Genomic DNA, 20,165 nt, shown 5'->3' on the forward strand with positions numbered 1-20,165 from the left:
GCTCTCCTCTCTGGGGCAGACGCGATGAAGCTCCGACCTAGGATGGATGTAGGCTAGAATCTTCCCGGTAAGCGCACCTTGGGGTGCTACACACATTAATAGAAATGGGTAATCAAGATGTAAGAATTAGCCAGTAAGAAGCTAGAGCTAATGGGCCAAGCAGTGTTAATATGAATACAGTTTGTGTGTTGTTATTTTGGGGCATAAGCTAGCCAGGCGGCCGGGATCTGGGTGGCAGGACGGCAGCCCGCAGCTCTTTCAACGGCACATGGTAATATATGAGAACCTCACAGCTGGCTTGGGTAGGAAAGTGGCACTAAGTCCCTGGGTCAGGGGGAGAACTGAGGATCAAAGCCAGAGCCTGAATTCTGGCAGAAGCAGCAGCAAGCAGACAGAAGAAAGTAAGTGGGTTGGGGGTCTGTGAACACACGAAACAACAGGAGCTGATGTATCTGTAGGCCAATAACTGTCTGTCTGGAACAGGACCTTTAAAATATATAATCCATGAAAGGATAATTTCAAACAAAAAAAGCAAATTTGGTAAATCTCTCTATTATGTGATAAAAATAAACAGTACACTACTATTTTCTGGCCACAAATAAGTAACTTAGTTATTTAAACTCATCAAGTATTTGTTGTGGTCCCAGTTTTTATCTGCCAGTCTTGAAGACACATGCCTCAGGAAAAATAATCTCATGAGGTGACACCTCCTAACACTGAGATGGAATATCAGTGAACTCTACATTTGTTTAAAAATATCTATCACACTATAGGCATCATGGCCCAGATTTCCAGGAGAGGAGGAAACAAAACTCAAACTATACAGGAGTTAGAAGCAAGTCTTTCATGTCACTGAGGAAAGCCCTCACAGAATTACCACCCGCACATTTCAAAGGGATGCAGATGTGTGCTCTGTTTAGAATCTGCAGAACATGAGCAATCTGCCATCACCAATTCTGACCTAGGTGCATTTGTCAGGCTCTTGCCTCCCACAAATAAACACAACAACAGGAAAAGACATGTTATGGGAATTACTTGAGAGACCTTCTTAACTTGATATTTATTTTATGTGCATTAGTGTTTTGCTTGTATGTATGTTTGTGCCTCATGTGTATGCCTGCTGCCCACAGAAACCAGACGGGTTGTCAAATCCCCTAAAACTGGAGTTATAGTTGGTTGTGAGCTGCCATATGGGTGCAGAGCTCTTAACCATTGAGCCATCTCTCCAGTCCCCAGATTGATTTTTAGCCTCTGCTCCCTAAAACCACAGCTCTGTAGCTATGTTGACCCTACCCAGAGCCTCCTTACAACTAACAGCTCAATCGTTCTGTTCAAGCTAGTACCTGCCATTGCTTGTTCTAACAGAGACACAGATGACTGAACTTGACCATCACCATGGACATGAGCTATAGCAGCACGGAAGGCTGTCCTCTACCCTTCGGCCTCAGGACCAGAACAAACACTTCTGAGACTACTGAAATACTTGTTGATCTGATAGTTTCTGTTTCATGTTTCACTTTTTCATGTACACTTTGGTATGTCAATTGGCTGGTTTTAGGTTGTGTCTCACCTGAACAGGCTTTTATGACTGTCTTTTTTCTGTATCTGTTCCCATTACTACTTGTGTGGCTAAAGGAAAAAGACCTAATTTGCTTCTATTTCTACCTGCAATAACAAATGAATAGCCCATTTAGTAACACTTAACTATGTGTTATGTTAAAAAAAACTGCCATGTTCTTGACTACAGTTTGGAATTCCTGAGCATTAAAACTCTAGGGCGGCTCTAGCTTCTTTTATACCAGGTCAGGAGGGAGCCAGCTGTCATGACTGCTTTCTGAGTTCCTGTGATGTTTCTAATGCGCACACAAGATTGAAAACCACATTCAGGAGTAATATTGGCAGAACATTTATAGCTAAAACTCAAAATGCCTGGTTAGGCAGGTTTCAGAAAGAGTACAGCTTTGCTAATCAGGCAGGGACAGCAGTCACAGCCCTGGAGAAGAGGGGCGCTGGGAAACAGCATGCACAGCCTCAGGTTCTTCAAAGGGAGGTATACCGTGACCAAAACCAAGCCAATCACTACAGCCCGGACACTCAGCCTGACTCATTTTCTCCTTGGCAGCCTAGGCACGTCTGACCTTTCCAGATTGCTGTTATACTAAACGCTTCTGCTTTAATCCAGGAAACCTTGAGAAACTCTAGAGGAGTCTTGGTTCAGCCCAAGTTGTTAACTTCCTTATCGGGCTTCCTTTTCTGATCACTTTAGCAGAGCCCACTGTACCTGGGGTCAAGGACGTCACAATAAAACTCACAGAATCAACTAAACTGGACTCACAGGGCCTCACAGAGACTGAACCAACAACCAGGGAGCCAGCATGGGGCTGATCTGGGCCCTCTGCATATATGTTACAGTTGTGTAACTTGGTCTTATGGGACTCCTAACAGTGGGTGCAGGGGCTGTCTCTGACTGTTCACTGCTTTGGGACCCTTTTCTCCCAACAGATTGCCTTGTCCAGCCTTAACAGGAGAGGAGGTGTCTGGTCTCACCGCAATTTGATATGCCATGACTGGTAGATGTCGATGGGGGGGGGGGGGGGGGNGGGGGCTGCCCTTTTTTGAAGAAAAAGGGAGGAGGAGTGGATAGGAAGGGAATGGGGAACTGCAGTCAGGATGTAAAAACAAACAAACAAAAAATACCACTACCATCAAATGAAAGTTAAACTTTAATTGGCAAATTATTTCAAAGCAAAGCTGCTCGAGCATGGGCGGTCACATACATTTCAGATAGTCATAAGTTTTAAGGAAATGATTTTGATAACAGACAGTAAAATTACATGAACATGCAATTAATCAATTAATTTTTTTTACCTGGTTTCCGAAGAGGTTAAATCCATTAATTGCTTCTAAGGCTGCTTTTGCTAAACCAACAGAGCTAGAGAGAAGGAAAGACATTATTTTAATTTTATTTTTTATACTAATCACCCCTGAAAACTATTTCGAGGTTATCCTTGACTTAGATTCTACCACTGAATGGAGTAATTTTATTCCTTTCATGAACTCCAGAAAGAATGGTGAACTTGGGGATGAGCCTTGTACAGTCGCTACCCAGCTAGACATTACTCAGATCAATGGAACAGGCTCTTCGGATGTCAATTCTGAGCCTTGTACCAGAATTTTGTGTGTCGTATACCTATTACAGAATGCAATTTGGCATAGTCACTCAAATATGCACTTCCTAGGATCCAATAAAATCGGCATTACTTTATGTTCACAGAATTACCGATCACCGTAGCTCTCATTCTGGGCTATATTCTCAGTAATAAAATGAGTGCTATTTCCCTCAGTGTCCCACTCCTTTGGCCTCTCAGAGGCTACATATAACAGTGCTGAAAATGACTCATTCCATTAAAAATACAACGTTCTATACAAGTGTTCCAAGAGTGGATTTTCATCCTTGCTCAGATCATGCCTGTTTCTGGTGGAACTGAAGTTCTCAAGTCCAGTTTACTTTACTTCCTGCACATCTATATTTGTTTTACACAGAGCTCACATCATTGAAAATCAACAAACTGTCATCAAGTCAGTATTTCTCTATTATAGTCCCCAAATAGCAGCAGCAGCAGCAGCTAGGAACATGCTAGGAATGTCGATTTTCACTCTTCGCTGGGGGACGGTTCCAATAAATCATGTTTAAAAACCCTCCAAGTGTTTACATGCATGTCAAACTTCAGAATGATTGGCTGAGTGTGTGGCTCTGTTGCAGGACTCCATTCATGGCAGTTGCTATCTTAATCAGAGCATGTGTGACTATGCACAAGAGATGGGGAGGGGCATTACACCCTCACCTGAAATCCCAGCCCTTTTCGGATTAGCTCCCCTCCCCCCTGCCCCAGCATATCTAATTCTGGTCAGATGCATGTGGCTTGTGGAGATGCCCAAGTACAGAGGGTAGAAGGTGAACTGAAGTGGGAGTCAGAAGAGTCACTCCAACTATGCAACTGTGACATGGTCATTCATGCTGGGGTGAGGTGTTCTGGTGATGCAGCTACTGTGGTCACCGATGTTCCCATAACTACCCAGCACCTTGCTCCTGTAAGTACGGTAAAGTCACTGGCTCACCAAGCTGAAGACGGATGCAGTGCTCATTGGTTAGGGCCCTGTCTATGGTGAGTAGTAGTTTACCCACATTTCTCCTCGGAAAAGTTCACTGAACAAGCTCAGTGCTTCCTACTTTAAGGCCTTGGACTCTTTTGGGACCTACCAAAAACTGAACAAATTAATGAATAAATTAGAACTATCATAAGCTATTTATTACTGCCTAATCAGCATTTATAGATATTTATATAAACTGTTCTCAAACAATTTATTACAAGACAAAAAGTGATTAAACATTTTAAAATTGATGTGGTTGGGAGAGTGAAATGGGAATGGTATTCCTTGTTCTCATTACGTATAACAAAATCCCAGACATTACAAATAAAACAAACATATTAAGGCTCAAAAGACAAAGAAAGCAGCTAGGCCATAATCTTCAGAACTTCAGAAACAACAATGTAGTAATTTCCCTTGGTTTCCTTCTTTGCCTTTAGACTGACAGCTACAGATAAACTGAAAATGCAGAGAGACATACCAACTAAACAAGGCTCATGACTAACTACCCTGGAGTATGCAGTGCAGTAGCAGAGGCAGGAACAAGGTGCATGAGAGACTGTACCTTGGAAAGTTGTGCTGTGACCTCCACACCACTTCCCATGACACAGCATATGTTCATACAAACACATGCGCTCTCTCCCTCTCTGTCTCCCTGTCTCTCTGCCTCTCTCTCTCTCTGTCTCTCTCTCTGTCTCTCTGTCTCTCTCTCTGTCTCTCTCTCTCTCTCACACACACACACACACACAAAATTATGTGGCAAGGGAACTCCTTTTTTTTTTTTTTTTTTTTTTTTTGTCCAGGCTCTTTGATGTTCTGTGCTTCTGGTACCTTTATAGGCATGTCCTTCCTTAGGTTGAGAAAGTTTTCTTCTATGAATTTTTTGAATATGTTTTCTGTACCTTTAAGCTGTGATTCTTCTCCTTCTTCTATCCCTATTATTCTTAGGTTTGGTGTTTTCATGGTGTCCCAGATTTCCTGGATGTTTTGTGTTATGAATTTACTGAATTTAATGTTTTCTTTGATCCGTAAATCTATTTCCTTTATCGTATCTTCAACACCTGAGATTCTCCCTTCCATTTCTTGTATTCTGTTGGTGATGCTTATATCTGTAGTGCCTGTTCGGGTTCTCAGATTTTCTATTTCCAGAATTCCCTTGGTTTGTGTTTTCTTTATTGTTTCTATTTCAATTTTCAAATCTTGAACCATTTCCTTCACCTGTTTGTTTTTTTCTTGGCTTTCTCTAAGGGATTTATTGATTTCTTCCAATTTTTTGTTTGTCTTTTCCTTGACTTCTTTAAGGGAAATTTTCATTTCCCCTTTAAGAGCCTCTATCAGCTTCATAATTTTTAAGTTCATTTCCTTGTGTTTCAGTTGCATTGGCATGTTCAGGTCTTTCTGTTGTAGGATTACTGAGTTCTGATGGTGCTATATTGCTCTTTCAATTGTTGAATGTATTCTTACACCTGTGTTTACTCTTTTCTTCCAACTAGTGTGGTCCATGCCTGTGCTTGTTCTTCCAACTGTGGTTTGCACCTGTGCCTATGTAGTCTGCTGGGGTTGCTGGGGGGAGAGGTGTTGGTTACTGGGAGGATGTTCAGGTGCACGGGGTAGCAGGGTGGATCTTGGAGGGACAGAGTCCAGTGAGTGGCAAAGTTGGGGGCACAGCCTGGAGGCAGGTATCTCCCATGCTTGCAGGCTGGTAGGGACACACACACACACACACACACACACACACACACACTCACTCACTAGAACTAAAAAAAGGTTTCTCTATTTGATACCAAGGACCAGGAAACAGCAATCATTTAGATAATAGCCAGCCCACTGAGAAAAAACTATGATGGTGCCCTAGTCAGTCCAATGCATGCTCAGTCTCAACATCCTCAGCTTCTGTGATGCCAAGAAAGTAAAGAGAGAAAGCCAAGGGTTCAAGATGGATGGTAAGAGCCCTTCCCAATCAACCTTGGTATCAGCAGAGACTCTGGGCTCTCACCACCCCCATGATTACACTAAAGAAGTGAACATTTCTTTCCTATTAAGATGGTGTCAGAAGTGACCTAGTAGAGAGGCATGCAGTTAAGAGCAGCTGCTGCTCATTCTGAGGACCTTAATCAGTTCCTAGCACTCTCATTGAGTGATTCCCAACTGCATGTAACTACAGCTCTAGAGGATTCAATGCCCTCTTCTGGCCTCCGGGGCCATCTGTACACATGTGCACAGAGACACACAAATAAATGAAAATAGGAAATCTTTAAAAAATAAATTAAAAGAAAATGAAGAGTTAAACTACAATTTAACTACATCATGCAAGTGAAAATCACATTTCCAATATAACAGTACAGGCAGAAAGAAAGTAAATGATTAGTAAAAGGTATATGTCATGTAAGCACTATTCAAAAGAAAACAGGATAAATACAATAGTAATAGATGAAGACAACTTCAAAGCAAAGAAAATTATCAGAGAGACATTATATGATAAAAGAGTCAATGCAACAAAAAGACATAGTAGTGCTAAGTGTATATATGAACCAACCACAGGACTTCAAGGTACACGAAGTCAAAGTGACAGAACAGAGAACCATCAAAGGACAGTCACGCTGGAGACATCAACAATCTTCTTTAACAAGCTGATAGAACAAGGGGGTGAATCAGTATGGATACAGGAGGACTGAATGCCACTACCACTGGGAACTGGGATACAGGAGGAATTACTGCAGCTACCACTGGGAACTGGGATACAGGAGGAATTACTGCAGCTACCACTGGGAACTGGGATACAGGAAGACAATGTCACTACCACTGGGAACTGGGATACAGGAGGACTTAATGTTACTACCACTGGGAACTGGGATACAGGAGGACTTAATGTCATTACCACTGGGAATTGGCTTTTAGAATGATCTATATAAGGCAAACCACACAAATACTTAAAAGTTTGTTATTTCAGTCTACTCTATTTATTGTTGTTGCTTGCATGTACATGTAATGTGTGTGTACCATGGTGTGTGCGTGGAGGCCAGAGGACAACTTCTCATGTTGTTTCTCTCTACATACCCTTATGTGGGTTTTAAAGATCAAATTCAGGTTGTGAGGCTTTCAAAGCAGGCTTTTCACACACTGAATCATCGCATTGACCCCAAATACACATCTTTTAAATACACATCTTTTATATATATGCTAATATACACCAACACAGACTATACACTGGCCATAAATGGAAGCCTCAAAAATAAAAATGACTTAAGTCATATTGTGTTCTCTGTTAACAGTGGAATGAGTGAAGTTGGTAGCAGAAAAATAACAGAATCTGACTGTTCTCTCATAGTAGGTCTAAAAAGGCACACCCTTGCAATAGCCACCGGCCTCACAGAGAACATCTCCATGAAATAAAGGAAACAATGGATACAGCCAACATATGTCAAAACATGTATGGAAAAGCTAAAGTAAAATTGGGAGAGAAATTTTATAGCATGTATTTAGAAGAGATTCAAATCAATTATCTAAACCTTCACCTTAGTTAAGCCTTCACCAGAAAAAGAGCAAATCAAACCCAAATGATATCAAGAACAGAAATCAATGAAATTCAAGACCAAAAAAAGTCAGAAAAGTTATGAAATAATGAGCTGGTTTTTAAAAAAGCATCACTAACTAAAATTGAGAAACATCTAGAAAGACTAGCAAAAAAACCAAAATGACAGACACAGTGACCAGTAACAAACACCAGAGACACTACAGATATCAAATGGATAATAAAAATACTCTACATGCATAAATCTGCAACTTAGAAACTCCATAGTCCGCAGAAAAGCAAGAAAACACAAACTACCACTATTTTCTCAATATGAAATTAATAAATTATTAGGAGGTCTATGCACAACAGAAGAAAGCAATTTATAATGGGAGGTTAGGGAGAGTCAATAGGAAGGAGGAAGAAAAAATAACACTAAGGATGTTTGAAATAACCACAGGGAATTTTACATTAGTCTAAAATAATATATAATATGTCTAATTATATATGTATATATATATACTTATATATATGAATGAAGTTATGGTTATGTCATTTGGGAAAATAATGCTTCCCCCAAGAGCCACAGACTATCAAAAATCCCAGCACCAATCATGAAAAACCTTCTTTAGAGTTTGCTAGGGGGATCCAAGAGAACCCCCAAATAATAACAATGTAGGCTATTGCTGTTGCCTTTGGTTGCCTCCCAGAAATTGAGGCATCTCAATTTCTGTGTAGCTAAAGACATCACCAACTTTGGACACAGGACTTGGACGACTCAAGCTTGATCTGACCCTAAAACTTCCTTCTTGAGAACTAGCTTTCACAGTATTAGAAGGTCTATGCAAGCTGCCAACAGAAGAAAGCAATCAATAGTCCTGTCCTGCGGTGACCCCTGTGAATCATAACAATGATTAGCAGGGCAGGATGTCCTTGAAGGCACAATCATGGTATTTGTGTTTCAGGAGTAACCAACAGTTATCTAATGGGACTTAAAGCCATTAGATATCTAGCCAACCTAGTGAGGTCCTGGGTCTTAAGAGAGCAGAATCTACTGCCTTTACTGCTTCCCGAACAGCATTCCGCATGCATACCCTTATACCCACAGATAGTGTAGGTCTTAGCCTTCATCAGAGAAGCTTCCTTTATCGAGCAGATGGAGACCATGACAGAATGCCACAACCAGTCAAAATGCAGACAGCAACTGACCATGGAGTGTCCAGTCCTAGTTACATCTACAACAGAACTCTTACACCAAAGATTCGCGGAACATTGTGGAAAAGGGAGAAGAAATATCATAAGAACCAGAGGACCAAGAAGCCTACCATGGTCTGTATCCTACAGATATGACAGGAAAGCTACACCCATGAAATTTCAACAATATGGCTGCTTAAACAAAATCTGAACAATGGCAATGCCAGCCGACATGTCAACACAGGGGAAACCCTAAGAGCCCACCTTAAATGAATGATGGGCAATTAACAAGTGCTGAGAGAAGAATTATCCTTCCCCGAGGAGGGGCCCTCTAAATGGTTACTATACCAAGTAGACAGTCCTAAAATAAGCTACATACAAGCAACACTGAACAGACCCAGTAGATTATATTTGTGTTTGTGTGTATCAATTTATATATGCAATAATAGTAATTCAAGAAAAAGAGGCCACAAATTTTAAAGAGAATGGATGGTACAAAGAGTGTTGTATGGTATAAAATAATGTAATTATAATTTAATTAGAGAAATAAAGGTCAAGACAAAATTTTGAGGACTATAGGATTTCATTAGATTTATGCCAACTGTTTAAAATGAAATATAGAACACAATTCTCCTATGTAGAATTCATGTTATGAAGAAAATATTACCTTGACACCAAAAGATATACATAAGATACAAAATAAAGTCTATACACTATATACCCCTCCTGAACATATCCATAAAATCCTCAACAACATTCGACAAGGAATTAAATGAACTTTCATTATAACTAAGTGGGAATTACTCCAGGGATATAATAGATTATAATCTATCATATCAATACCCTACAGCCATATCAACCAATGGATAAAAAGGCATCTAGAAAAAACTCAGTGCCTGTTCATAAGAAAAGTTCTCAATATCTAAAAATGAAATTTGATCTAAAGAAATCCCACAGCTAATATTCAATTTCCAAAAGACATGACTATCTGTATGAGAAGTCTATTAAAAAAGATGTCAAAGCTCATCAAAATCCCAACAAGACTTTTGTAGTTACAAACAAGATTACTCTGTATTTATATGAAGAATATAAAAATAATTGCAAAATCAAAGAATAAAGTGAAGGAAGCAGTCTATTCCATTTTAAAATTTATTATACTACTGTATAATTGTATTGAAGCCCACATAGTACTGGTAGATGACAGACACACAACTCAGCAATAGATCTGATACACATGTCCATTTAAAAATTATTGATAATAAATTATTATCTATACGTGTATATGTGTATACATACATGTGGACATATGTACTGTGTGCCATGGCACATGTGTGGTGGGAAAAGAACAACTCTGTATTGTAGATTCCAAGGAATGAACTGAGGCCTTCAGTTGCATGACAAGCATTTTTACTCGCTGTGCCATCCTGCCAGGCGTATGCTCATGTCAATCAATTAACTAATTGAATTTATTTTGTCACGATAGTGTTTAAACTCCAGGCCTTAAGCATGGTAGGTAAGTGATCTACTGAACTATACTGCCCCATTTTATTCTTAAGAGTGAGAAATGAAGACAGCGTATAACAAATGGAGTTCAATATCCAAACAGGCAAAAAAAAAAAATTTTTCCAATCTCAATTTTCACACTTTATAGCAAATTACCTGAAAACAGATCATGAATGTAAAACTATGAAACTTTGTGTGTCGGGGGTGTGTGTGTGTGTGGAGAAAATCTTCAGGATCAAAGAGCTATCAAACACCACATCAAAAGCATAAAGCATAAAATTAAGAATTGATGAACTAATCTTCGTTGGAATGAACAACTTTCCCTTTACAAAAGTAATAATGTATTACTATTAGAATGCGCAGGATGGAGAGATGACTCAGCAGTTTACAGTCAGTTCAGCTCCTAGCGCACACATGGCAACACCAACCATCTGCAACTCAATTCCAGGGGATCCAATGCCTTTTCTGACCTCTGAAGGCTCCTGTGTGCATGTGGTACTCAGACACATACACATGAAATAATTTTTAATTTCTTGAAGATAGGATAAGATGTGGTTATAACACAGGGCAGAGCACTTGCCTAATGAGCATGAGCTCCTAGGTTGAGTCCCCACGACCCCAACAAATAAATAAACACTGGTATACAGATTATAAAAAGAACTCTCAAAACTCAGCAAAAAAAAAAAATCTAACTAGAACACTGACAAAAATATAGAGAAACATTTTTGCCGAAAAGGATATATAAACCACAAATAAACACATGAAAAGATGTTCAACATTATCAGCCAATGGGAAAGCCACATAAAGACAGAATTAGGCATCATTATAAGCCAGCTAGACTGGCTAAAATAAAAACTACTGACGAGACCAAGACAGAGACACACCATATCATCACTGTTGTTGGAAAAGCAAGTTTATACGTGTATTCTAGAAGGGCCTGCAAATTTCTGGACAAAAACCTAACCATGTAACTATGATATGCATATAATAACTAAGTATAAAATATCCTATATACTATGCATCGAGCCCAATTTCACTTCACACAAAACCTGAATGATGCAGTTTCCTTTTGTGATGCTTGTGCTTCAGGCATCAGATCCTAGAAACCATTGCCTAATCCCAGGTCATACTGCTTTGCTTAGCTTCTTCCCGGCCAGCTATAGTTCTCCATATTATATACAGTCTTTGAGCTACATCAAGTTTATTTCTGTACATGATGTGAAGTAAAATCCATATCTATCTATTGGTTTGCACGTGGCTATTCATTTGTCACATGATTCCATACTGAAGAGACTATTCTTAATTGGGCTATTGCACTATCAAAACAAATTGACCATATATGAATAGATTTACTTCTGGACTGTTAATTCTATTCATCTATGTCTGATGGAGGTGGGTCTTGTAATAATAAAAAAACTGCCTCGGCCCTCATAGGATAGAAAATTAGGTAGGCGGAGTAGACAGAGGAAAATGCTAAAAAAAAGAAGCTTAGTGAAGGAGTAGCCATGATTCTCCCGCTCCAGACAGACGCAGGTTAAGATCCTCCCTGGTAAGCCAGCTCGTGGGCTACACAGAATATTAGAAATGGGTTAGAACAATATGTAAGAGCTAGCCAATAAGAAACTGGAACTAGCCGGGCCAGACAGTATTTGAAAGAATACAGTTTCCGTGTAATTATTTCGGGCATAAGCTAGCCATGTGGGCGGCCGGGTGCTGGGGATGCAGCCCGCCCGCTCCTATTTCAACAGATGGCGCCCATACGTGATGGGCTAAATCCACTTAAAAACCTGAAAAGGCTTAAAAATAAGGGAGAGAGAGTTTAACACAGATTTTTGCTGTTTGCTGGTGGCGTGCTGTAGAGAAATTTCCTGATTCAGCAACAGCAGCAGAAAAAAAGCTGCGTCATTTTAAAGCTGCGGCTTCCTGGTGCTGTACTGCCAGCATGAACTCTGGCTTTAAAGCATTTCAAGGCTTTTATGGGACTGGATGTTTGTGTTCCCACTTGGGATCGGAGGAGAGTGCTCTGAGACCGTGCAGATGGCTCAGCGATCCCCGCCTGCACCTGGGCAGAAGGCCGAATCAGGCTTAGGCAGGCGGAAGAGCATGGCGGATTCCTGCCACCATACAGACTGTTTTCAGACTGCACAGTGCTCTGCGTGTCAGATTTGGCTGTAACTTGGATGAAAAGAGTTTCTGTGTCACACGCTCAGTCTCAGAGTTAAACTGCTGACTGTGGCGCCAATGTGGACTTGCTGTGTGCCTGAAACTGTAAATGAATGGTTAAACTACCATAATTACCTTAAAACTGCGCAGTTAAGGTTTAGACTGGACAGGATACAGGCAGTACCGTATTACCTGTACATGGTGCAACTTAAGTTTTTAAGAAGTGCTTAACATTTTTAAAAAAAGTGCTCCTGGATAGTAAAAAAAAGTTACAGATTCACAATAAAACAGATTCAGACACTGTTGGATGAATGTACGTAGGCTTGGGAGAGAGAAGAAAAAAATATAGAAAATAAAGGTAATGCTTTTAAAAAAAGGTAGTCTTTAAAGAGACAGAATAAAATAAAGTGATAGAGTAAAAATAAGCCACGTAAAAATAAAAAATTCACAGAGAGTCTGGATTATGTACATTGTGTTTTCTTTAAAATTTTTGACTGTGAAGGAGCTAAGTACAAAGAGACATTTCATTACATGGGCTGCCAAGCTAAACCAAAATGGATATAAGGGTATTACGATTTCAGAATTTGGATCTAAGGTTATGATGCTTTGAAAAAGTCCTTCTTTTGTTTTCACAGAGGATGTGACCCTGTGGATTTCTTCTATTCCAATTTGGTATGATAGACCACGCCCTCCTGAAAGGTTGCTGTAAACACCCTCAAAAAATTGCTTCGCTCAACTGCCAACTGAGATGAACCTAGCACACAGGTTACACCCTAAATGATCTAATTAACGACGCCCCTATTCAGCAGGAAGCAGTTTGGAGAGAAAAAACTACGCCCATGTTCCCAAATATTGTTTATAAATGTTCTTTTACATTTAAAGGGGGATATGATACAGATATAAATAATTTGCATTGGTATGGATTTTAAGGTCAATATTGTTATATGTATATGTATTTCTGATCTTGATTAAGGTATTGTGATTGTGTAGTTCATTTTAAAATGTAATGTATAATTAGGAAATATAGGTTGCTAATGGATAATCATCGATGAAGCTTGTAGTCATGTTAGTTAGATTTTCTAGATATATAGAGATATATTTCAGTTAGATAGACATTCTTCATATCTCTCAAAGACTGCCGAATATGGCATTTTAAATGTTTTAATAACTTAGGGCTTTTCATGGCAATGAGACATGTCTGCTCCTGGCAGCACCAATCTACTTCAAAAGGAAGATGGGCATTGAAGAGGATCCTTATGGAGTTTGATAGTCATTTGGGCAAGAAACTGCTCTTGCCTGGACTGTTGCATAAACTGAACACAGAGAACCCTCAGAGAGAGGACTGCTGAACTTGCCTAAAGGTGAGATGATTTTTCGGGGTTCCTGATTCATGAAAGAGTCTACGAGACATTCTGCAGGACACAGCAGAAAATGACTGAACTGTCTTTGGAATTTCCTGCTTCTTGGAAATGTCTGGTGGATATTATGGACCTGAAGGCTGAAGATGGATGCCCCAACGGTACCGAAGAACTTTGGGTGACTATCCAGGCAGCGAGATGTCTCTGTCATTTCTAGAGTTTTGGACTTCCTGTTTACTTAGGTATTATTATATCCTTCTGGAGTCTTTGATGGAGTTGAAGAATAAATATAGTATTCCTTAGTTATGATAAGAGATAAATTAGATATGAATATTGTAACTGTAATTCTTACTTGATGACTGTTTTGTTATATGTAATTTTGCTATGTTAAGGTTAAAGCCTTTCTTTTTTTGTTTAAACAGAAAAAGGGGAAATGATGGAGGTGGGTCTTGTAATAATAAAAAAACTGCCTCGGCCCTCATAGGATAGAAAATTAGGTAGGCGGAGTAGACAGAGGAAAATGCTAAAAAAAAGAAGCTTAGTGAAGGAGTCGCCATGATTCTCCCGCTCCAGACAGACGCAGGTTAAGATCCTCCCTGGTAAGCCAGCTCGTGAGCTACACAGAATATTAGAAATGGGTTAGAACAATATGTAAGAGCTAGCCAATAAGAAACTGGAACTAGCCGGGCCAGACAGTATTTGAAAGAATATAGTTTCCGTGTAATTATTTCGGGCATAAGCTAGCCATGTGGGCGGCCGGGTGCTGGGGATGCAGCCCGCCGCTCCTAATTCAACATATGTCTATTTGTATCGACAAATCACACCATCGTAAATTACTGTAGCTTTGTAGTGAGTCTTGTTTTGGTGGAGAGGGGAATATTTTATCTTTTTTTTTTTTTTTTGAGTCAGGGTCATATGTAGCCCAAACTAGCCTCAAATTCACTATGTAGCCATGATCTTGAACTGCTAATCTGTCTGCCCCTGTTCCCATCTTCCAAGTGCTGGTATTAGAAACATCAATTTTGTTTTGTTTATTGTGGGTCCCAAATACTCAGGAGGCTGAATCAGGAGGACCATTTAAGTCTAGCAGCTGAACCATTTGTAAATATAGAAAAGGCAGTGGAGCTGGGGAGGAGGGGCAACTAAGTGGCTATAAAACGATTTGTAAATGGTTTTACAAAAGAAGTAAACACTGTATCTTAATTAAAACACACATTTACTGCTTACGTATATTTTAATCTTCTTTCTAAATATAATTAAATAAGTAATTAGACATGCTATAAATTGACAAACACTAATTAACTAACTAGTTATTTAAATCTCTGGCAACAGCAACTATTTCTATTGTGATCTTACATTTAACTGACAAATAATACATGTTGTTGGGAGAATTAAGAAATATTTCAATGGCAGAAGGAATTCATGATCCAGTTATGAGTTGTTGACTGTACTAATGACTGTGCAATAGAACATATGCTGAGAAGATCACTGCAAGGTGATATCACAGGTTTTGTTCCAGAGTTCATTTAAGAAAGCTAAAATACAGCAATAATTACTTGAAGATAATTTGTAGTAAAATGATTTGTAATAAAAACAAATAATTTATAGAGAAGATGATAAAATTAAAGCTAGGTAATTAATAAGATACCAGGAAACCTACACATGGCCAGGCTGAAACCAGGCTCACAAACTTCTGCTTAGACCACTTGGTCTTAGCTCCCTGAGCTGTTCAAATCGTATTTATAGGACAAGGACTTTACAGTATTGCAAATCCAACTGTTGTTTACAAATGCTCCATATGAAAAATGCATAAAATGAAGCAGAATGATAGAGAGATGTTTATAGTCAAATTAGAAAACAAAAAGTTACTTAAGCGTTCCTAAGTAAGCTAGGCATGGTGCTGCACCCCTTTAATCCCAGCACTTGCCGGTGGATTGCTGTGAATTTGAGGTCACAGTTATTCAGTGAGATGCTGCTACAAAATAAATAAATAAATAAATAAATAAATAACAAAACAATTTTAAAAACACCAATTAGTTAACTTAACTAATGAACGCCACAGGAATAAAAAGGAATCAAACTACTACTTATCTAAGATTTTTTCCTTTACTGGAAAACAAGGAGAACAGAATATAAAACTTTTAAAACTCAATTGGATTTTAATTCTTTTACTTCTAATGTCATCTTTAATTTCAAACCCAAGAGTTACTGAGGAAGCAAGGGGATGGATGTGGTTGACTGGGAGAGTCTATTTAGGAGTCAGTACTGGAAAACTGTTCGGGTTCAATGGATGTTTTATCAGTAAAACTTGACTTTTCACCAAGAAAAGGAGTCTAAGCTTAAACGCAGCCCCAGAGGCAATTTGAGATTAGTTGGATATGCAAGCAGAGTTGAGAACTGATCCTGCTATAAATAGAACCAAGGTGTTATTGACCTCGGGAATGAATGGGGAGCAAGGAGGAACACGGTCTGGTGGATCCCAGGTGTCCTGGGTGAAACTGGAAGAAGTTCAGACTCAGAAAAAGCCAGATCAGCAGAAAAAGCATGCGCCCAGCAAATGAGACGACGCAGGAGACATTTAAGAGAAGTGGTAAATTTGGAGCAATTAATGGAGCCTTCTACTGAAGCTCTGGGAAGGGTGGGGCTGCACTTGATGGAGTTCAGATGAAGGAATGAAGAGTGTGGTTGAAAAACGACAATCTGGGGCTTATCTAAGAAATAGGAAGTAAGTGTAGACTAGAGAGCAGAATGTCAAGAACTAAAGATAACCTTGTAATCACAGTAGTGGGTTTATGTTTCACCCTAACATTCTTGACCTGGAATCTAGTTCTGATTCTATCATTTACAATGAGTATAATTTAAGGGGGAAATTATACACCCCTCCAAACTTTACTTTTTCCCTTTACAAAAGGGGCAAAGGGGCTGAGGCTCTCTGAATGATTGAAATCCATATTTGATAGCACTTCAATACCACAGACTGCAATTATTAAAGAACTGATAAGCATAGGTGTAAAGGGGCTGCAGAGTAGTCTCAGAACATGGAAATGAGGTTTTCAGTGGCGCAGGGACCGAAGCCTTCTGCATACAAAGTGCAGCTTAGGAGGGCATTGCTCAGTGTGCCAAGAGAAGGAAGAGCCAAAGCTTCAGCAATAGTCAGATCCCCCATCCTCCACTCCATCTTCTGCTGCTACAGAGATCTGTAAAGCGCTGACACAGGAGCGGCAAAGACTCCAAAAAGTAAGGAGAGTATACATACCACGAGCATTGCTACACACAGACAGATGCCTGATCCAAGAGAATCACAGTGACCATGAGTTTAGAACAATAGATTTTTTTTTTTTCTCCAAGACAGGCACTCACTGGCCTGGGCCTTGCCAAGTCGGCTAGGCTGGTTGACCAGCAAGCCCCTAAGATCTCCTTGTCTTTGCCTACCCAGTGCACCACCCACACCCTGCATTTTAACATGAGACCTGGTTATCAAAACAGGTCCTCAGTTCTAAGGCAAGCACTTTACCAACCCCAGCGATAGATGCTTATACTGAAGCCCCACCCTACAAACAGGATTTGGGTAAATGACTAAAGGGCCCTGTTAGACTCAACTAGTTGTGCTGGTTCGAATGAGAATGCCGTAATGAGATTAAACACTCATATATTTGAATGCTTAATCACCAGGAAGTGATACTGTTGGGGAAGCCTTATGAGGTATGACCTTACTGGAGGAGATGTGTCACTGGGATTGGGTTTTATGAATTCAAAAGCCTAAACAGGCATCCCCTCTTCCCCGCCCCACCCCCACCAGCCACCTGCTACCTGCAGGTCAGTATATAATGCTCTCAGCTACTGCTCCACAGCCATGCCTTTCTGCTTCCTGCCATGATAATGGACTCACCTCTGAAACTGTAAGCAAGTCCTCAATTAAATGTTTTCTTTTAAAAGAGTTGCCTTGGTCATGCTGTCTCTTCACAGCAAGATAACGGTGACTAAGACACTTGTATTTTTATTATACAGTGATGTAAAAGTAATAGCAATTAAGCAGAAAACACATTTTAAACTTTTATCTTTCCTCAGGTTAGAAATACAATTACACCCTAAACAGCTCCCAGTCAGCCATGTCATTATGAGGATAAACAGCTGATAATCCTTGGCATACTATATAATGTAAAACTATGATGTTTAGTAGAGTAAATATACTAAACACATAATCTACTTAAGGTCTGTTCAGTCTATGATAGGTCTGTCTAGAAGTAGCCCCATTTAGAAGAGCACCCATATAGATGAATTCAGAGCAGTGTGAATTAAGAGAAAAGCTTACGGATACAGTAAGCCTTGTGAATCCTGTGGTGGTGAAAGATACAAATAGGCCCACATAATAAGTAGGTTTCCTGTTATATAAAGCAATGAAGGGTCATGACTTGATCCCGAGGTGGAATCAGCTCTATATTCTACTACACAGTACAGAAAGACACTGGTTGCCTATCATTAATACCATTTCTGTGTCCATGAACACAATGGAACACAGTTTCCTTATTGTTTCACAATATATTCTTTTGGCATCAGAGATGAGACACCTAAAACAGGCAAATATGGATAAAAGTTCAGAGATGAGGGTGTCTACGAAAAAATAAATGCTCATAAAATAAATAATAAGAGTAATATTAAATGCATGAAACCTACCAAACTCAAATGGCAAACCTCATTACCTCATTAGCTGGCCAGCTACAGTTAAAATTAATTTTTCATGGAAAGCATAGCAAAGAAAAAAATCACAGAAAGATTTTCTAATCATTGATTAAAATCTGGCACCTGAGTTGTAAGAAAACCATTGGATGTTTCTGTGTGTTCATCACTGACATCTCAAGATGGTTACTTTTGTTTTTATTATTTTTATGTTGTATTTATTATTATTATTGTTTGTTTGTTTGTTTGTTTGAGACAAGGTTTCTCTGTGCAACCGAGATACGTCTGCCCCTGCCTCCCAAGTGCTGGTATTAAAGGCATGTGTGCACCACCATGCCTGGCTAAGATGTTCATTTTCAATAGGGCTTTTAACTAAGAATTCTTTCTGAGTTTCTGGTAGCTTCTGTACATGGAAAAAAAATTAGTTCAAGTATTTTAGGATGAAAATAATATAGTAGAATCAGGATAGCATCTAATTAAGTGGTTACTAAAAAGCAAAGAAGGGGCAAAATATTAAAAAAGCAAAGTTTTTAAATAACACTGTCTATACAGATCAATTTTTTCTCATGCAATTTAACTGCTGTCTGAATGTTGAGGATGTAATTTAGAAGATAGCAGAAATAAAACATATTAGACTTGTTTAGGAGTTGTCAGACATAAATGTCTAAATGAAGCTTTCTCACAAGATTTCTCTACTTCACTAAATTCAATGATTGCCGCTATTCTGCTCTACGAGTAAAAATGCTTCATGTGATAAAAATCTATATAGAACGGTCTATATACTAGCTTATCAGGATTAATTTGACAATCCTTTTTTATTTCAGTCTTTTGTACTGAAATGTTCTTAAATAAGTGATATATCAGTATTCAAGTTCCCACTAATGATAGGTATTCAAAATATATAGTGTATTTAAATTATCGTAGCAACCCTATAGAGTAGCTACCAATAGTCTCATTTTAAAGATGAAATAGAGCCGTATGACAATTATATAACTTATTCAAGTTTACACAGCTAGGATCTGGAGGTAGCTTTAAAATAAGTCTATTACATTAGCTTAATTTGTCATAGATTAGTCATTGATCAAAACATACAGAGTTGTAAACACTTTTCTAAAAAGATTAATTTTATTATTTTAAGTTATGCGTATATGTGTGCCTGCCTATTTGGGGGCATGTGCACATGAGGTGGCTTTGGAGGACATCAGATTGCCTGGAACTGGAATCACAGGGGGGTTTGAGCCACCAGACAATGGAGACTGAGTGAGACTCTGGTACTCAATGAAAGACCAGACATGCTCTTAACTGCGGAGTCATCTTCCCAGCCCCAAAGATGCAGAGTCTGGACCACTATTTTCCAGCCTTGTTTCTATTCTTCATCGGAGTGTCAGCAATTCAAACTTCTTGCTAGTGATGGATGACCTTTGCTTAAGTTTTTTAGTGCACCACCTTTCAGAAAAAGCAGAGCCCGTGGACTTGTAACTGTTTTTTAATCAGTCAAAAGGTAACCCCCAGAGCATTTAGTTAGGACAAATAAAAGGTCTCATCAGTTATTAAAGCTATTTCTTCAACAACAATGCATACAGAGAATTTAGAAATTACCAACCTCAGTC

The 20,165-nt window shown here is 39.2% G+C and overlaps 1 protein-coding gene across 5 annotated transcripts in view; it reads right to left on the minus strand.

The window, feature by feature from the left end:
- Positions 1-20,165, minus strand: part of Phkb (phosphorylase kinase regulatory subunit beta) — a 170,568-nt gene that overhangs the window by 88,348 nt on the left and 62,055 nt on the right. For all 5 annotated transcript variants that reach the window (XM_050120663.1, XM_050120664.1, XM_050120665.1 and 2 more), the window contains one exon: positions 2,869-2,932. In XM_050120663.1, coding sequence (XP_049976620.1) covers positions 2,869-2,932 — 64 coding nt within the window. The remainder of the gene's footprint in view (positions 1-2,868; positions 2,933-20,165) is intronic.

Source organism: Alexandromys fortis, unplaced genomic scaffold (assembly GCF_014885135.2).
Source record: "Alexandromys fortis isolate MF-2015 unplaced genomic scaffold, M_Fortis_MF-2015_v1.1 scaffold_186, whole genome shotgun sequence".
In the NCBI taxonomy this organism is placed as follows: Eukaryota; Metazoa; Chordata; class Mammalia; order Rodentia; family Cricetidae; genus Alexandromys; species Alexandromys fortis.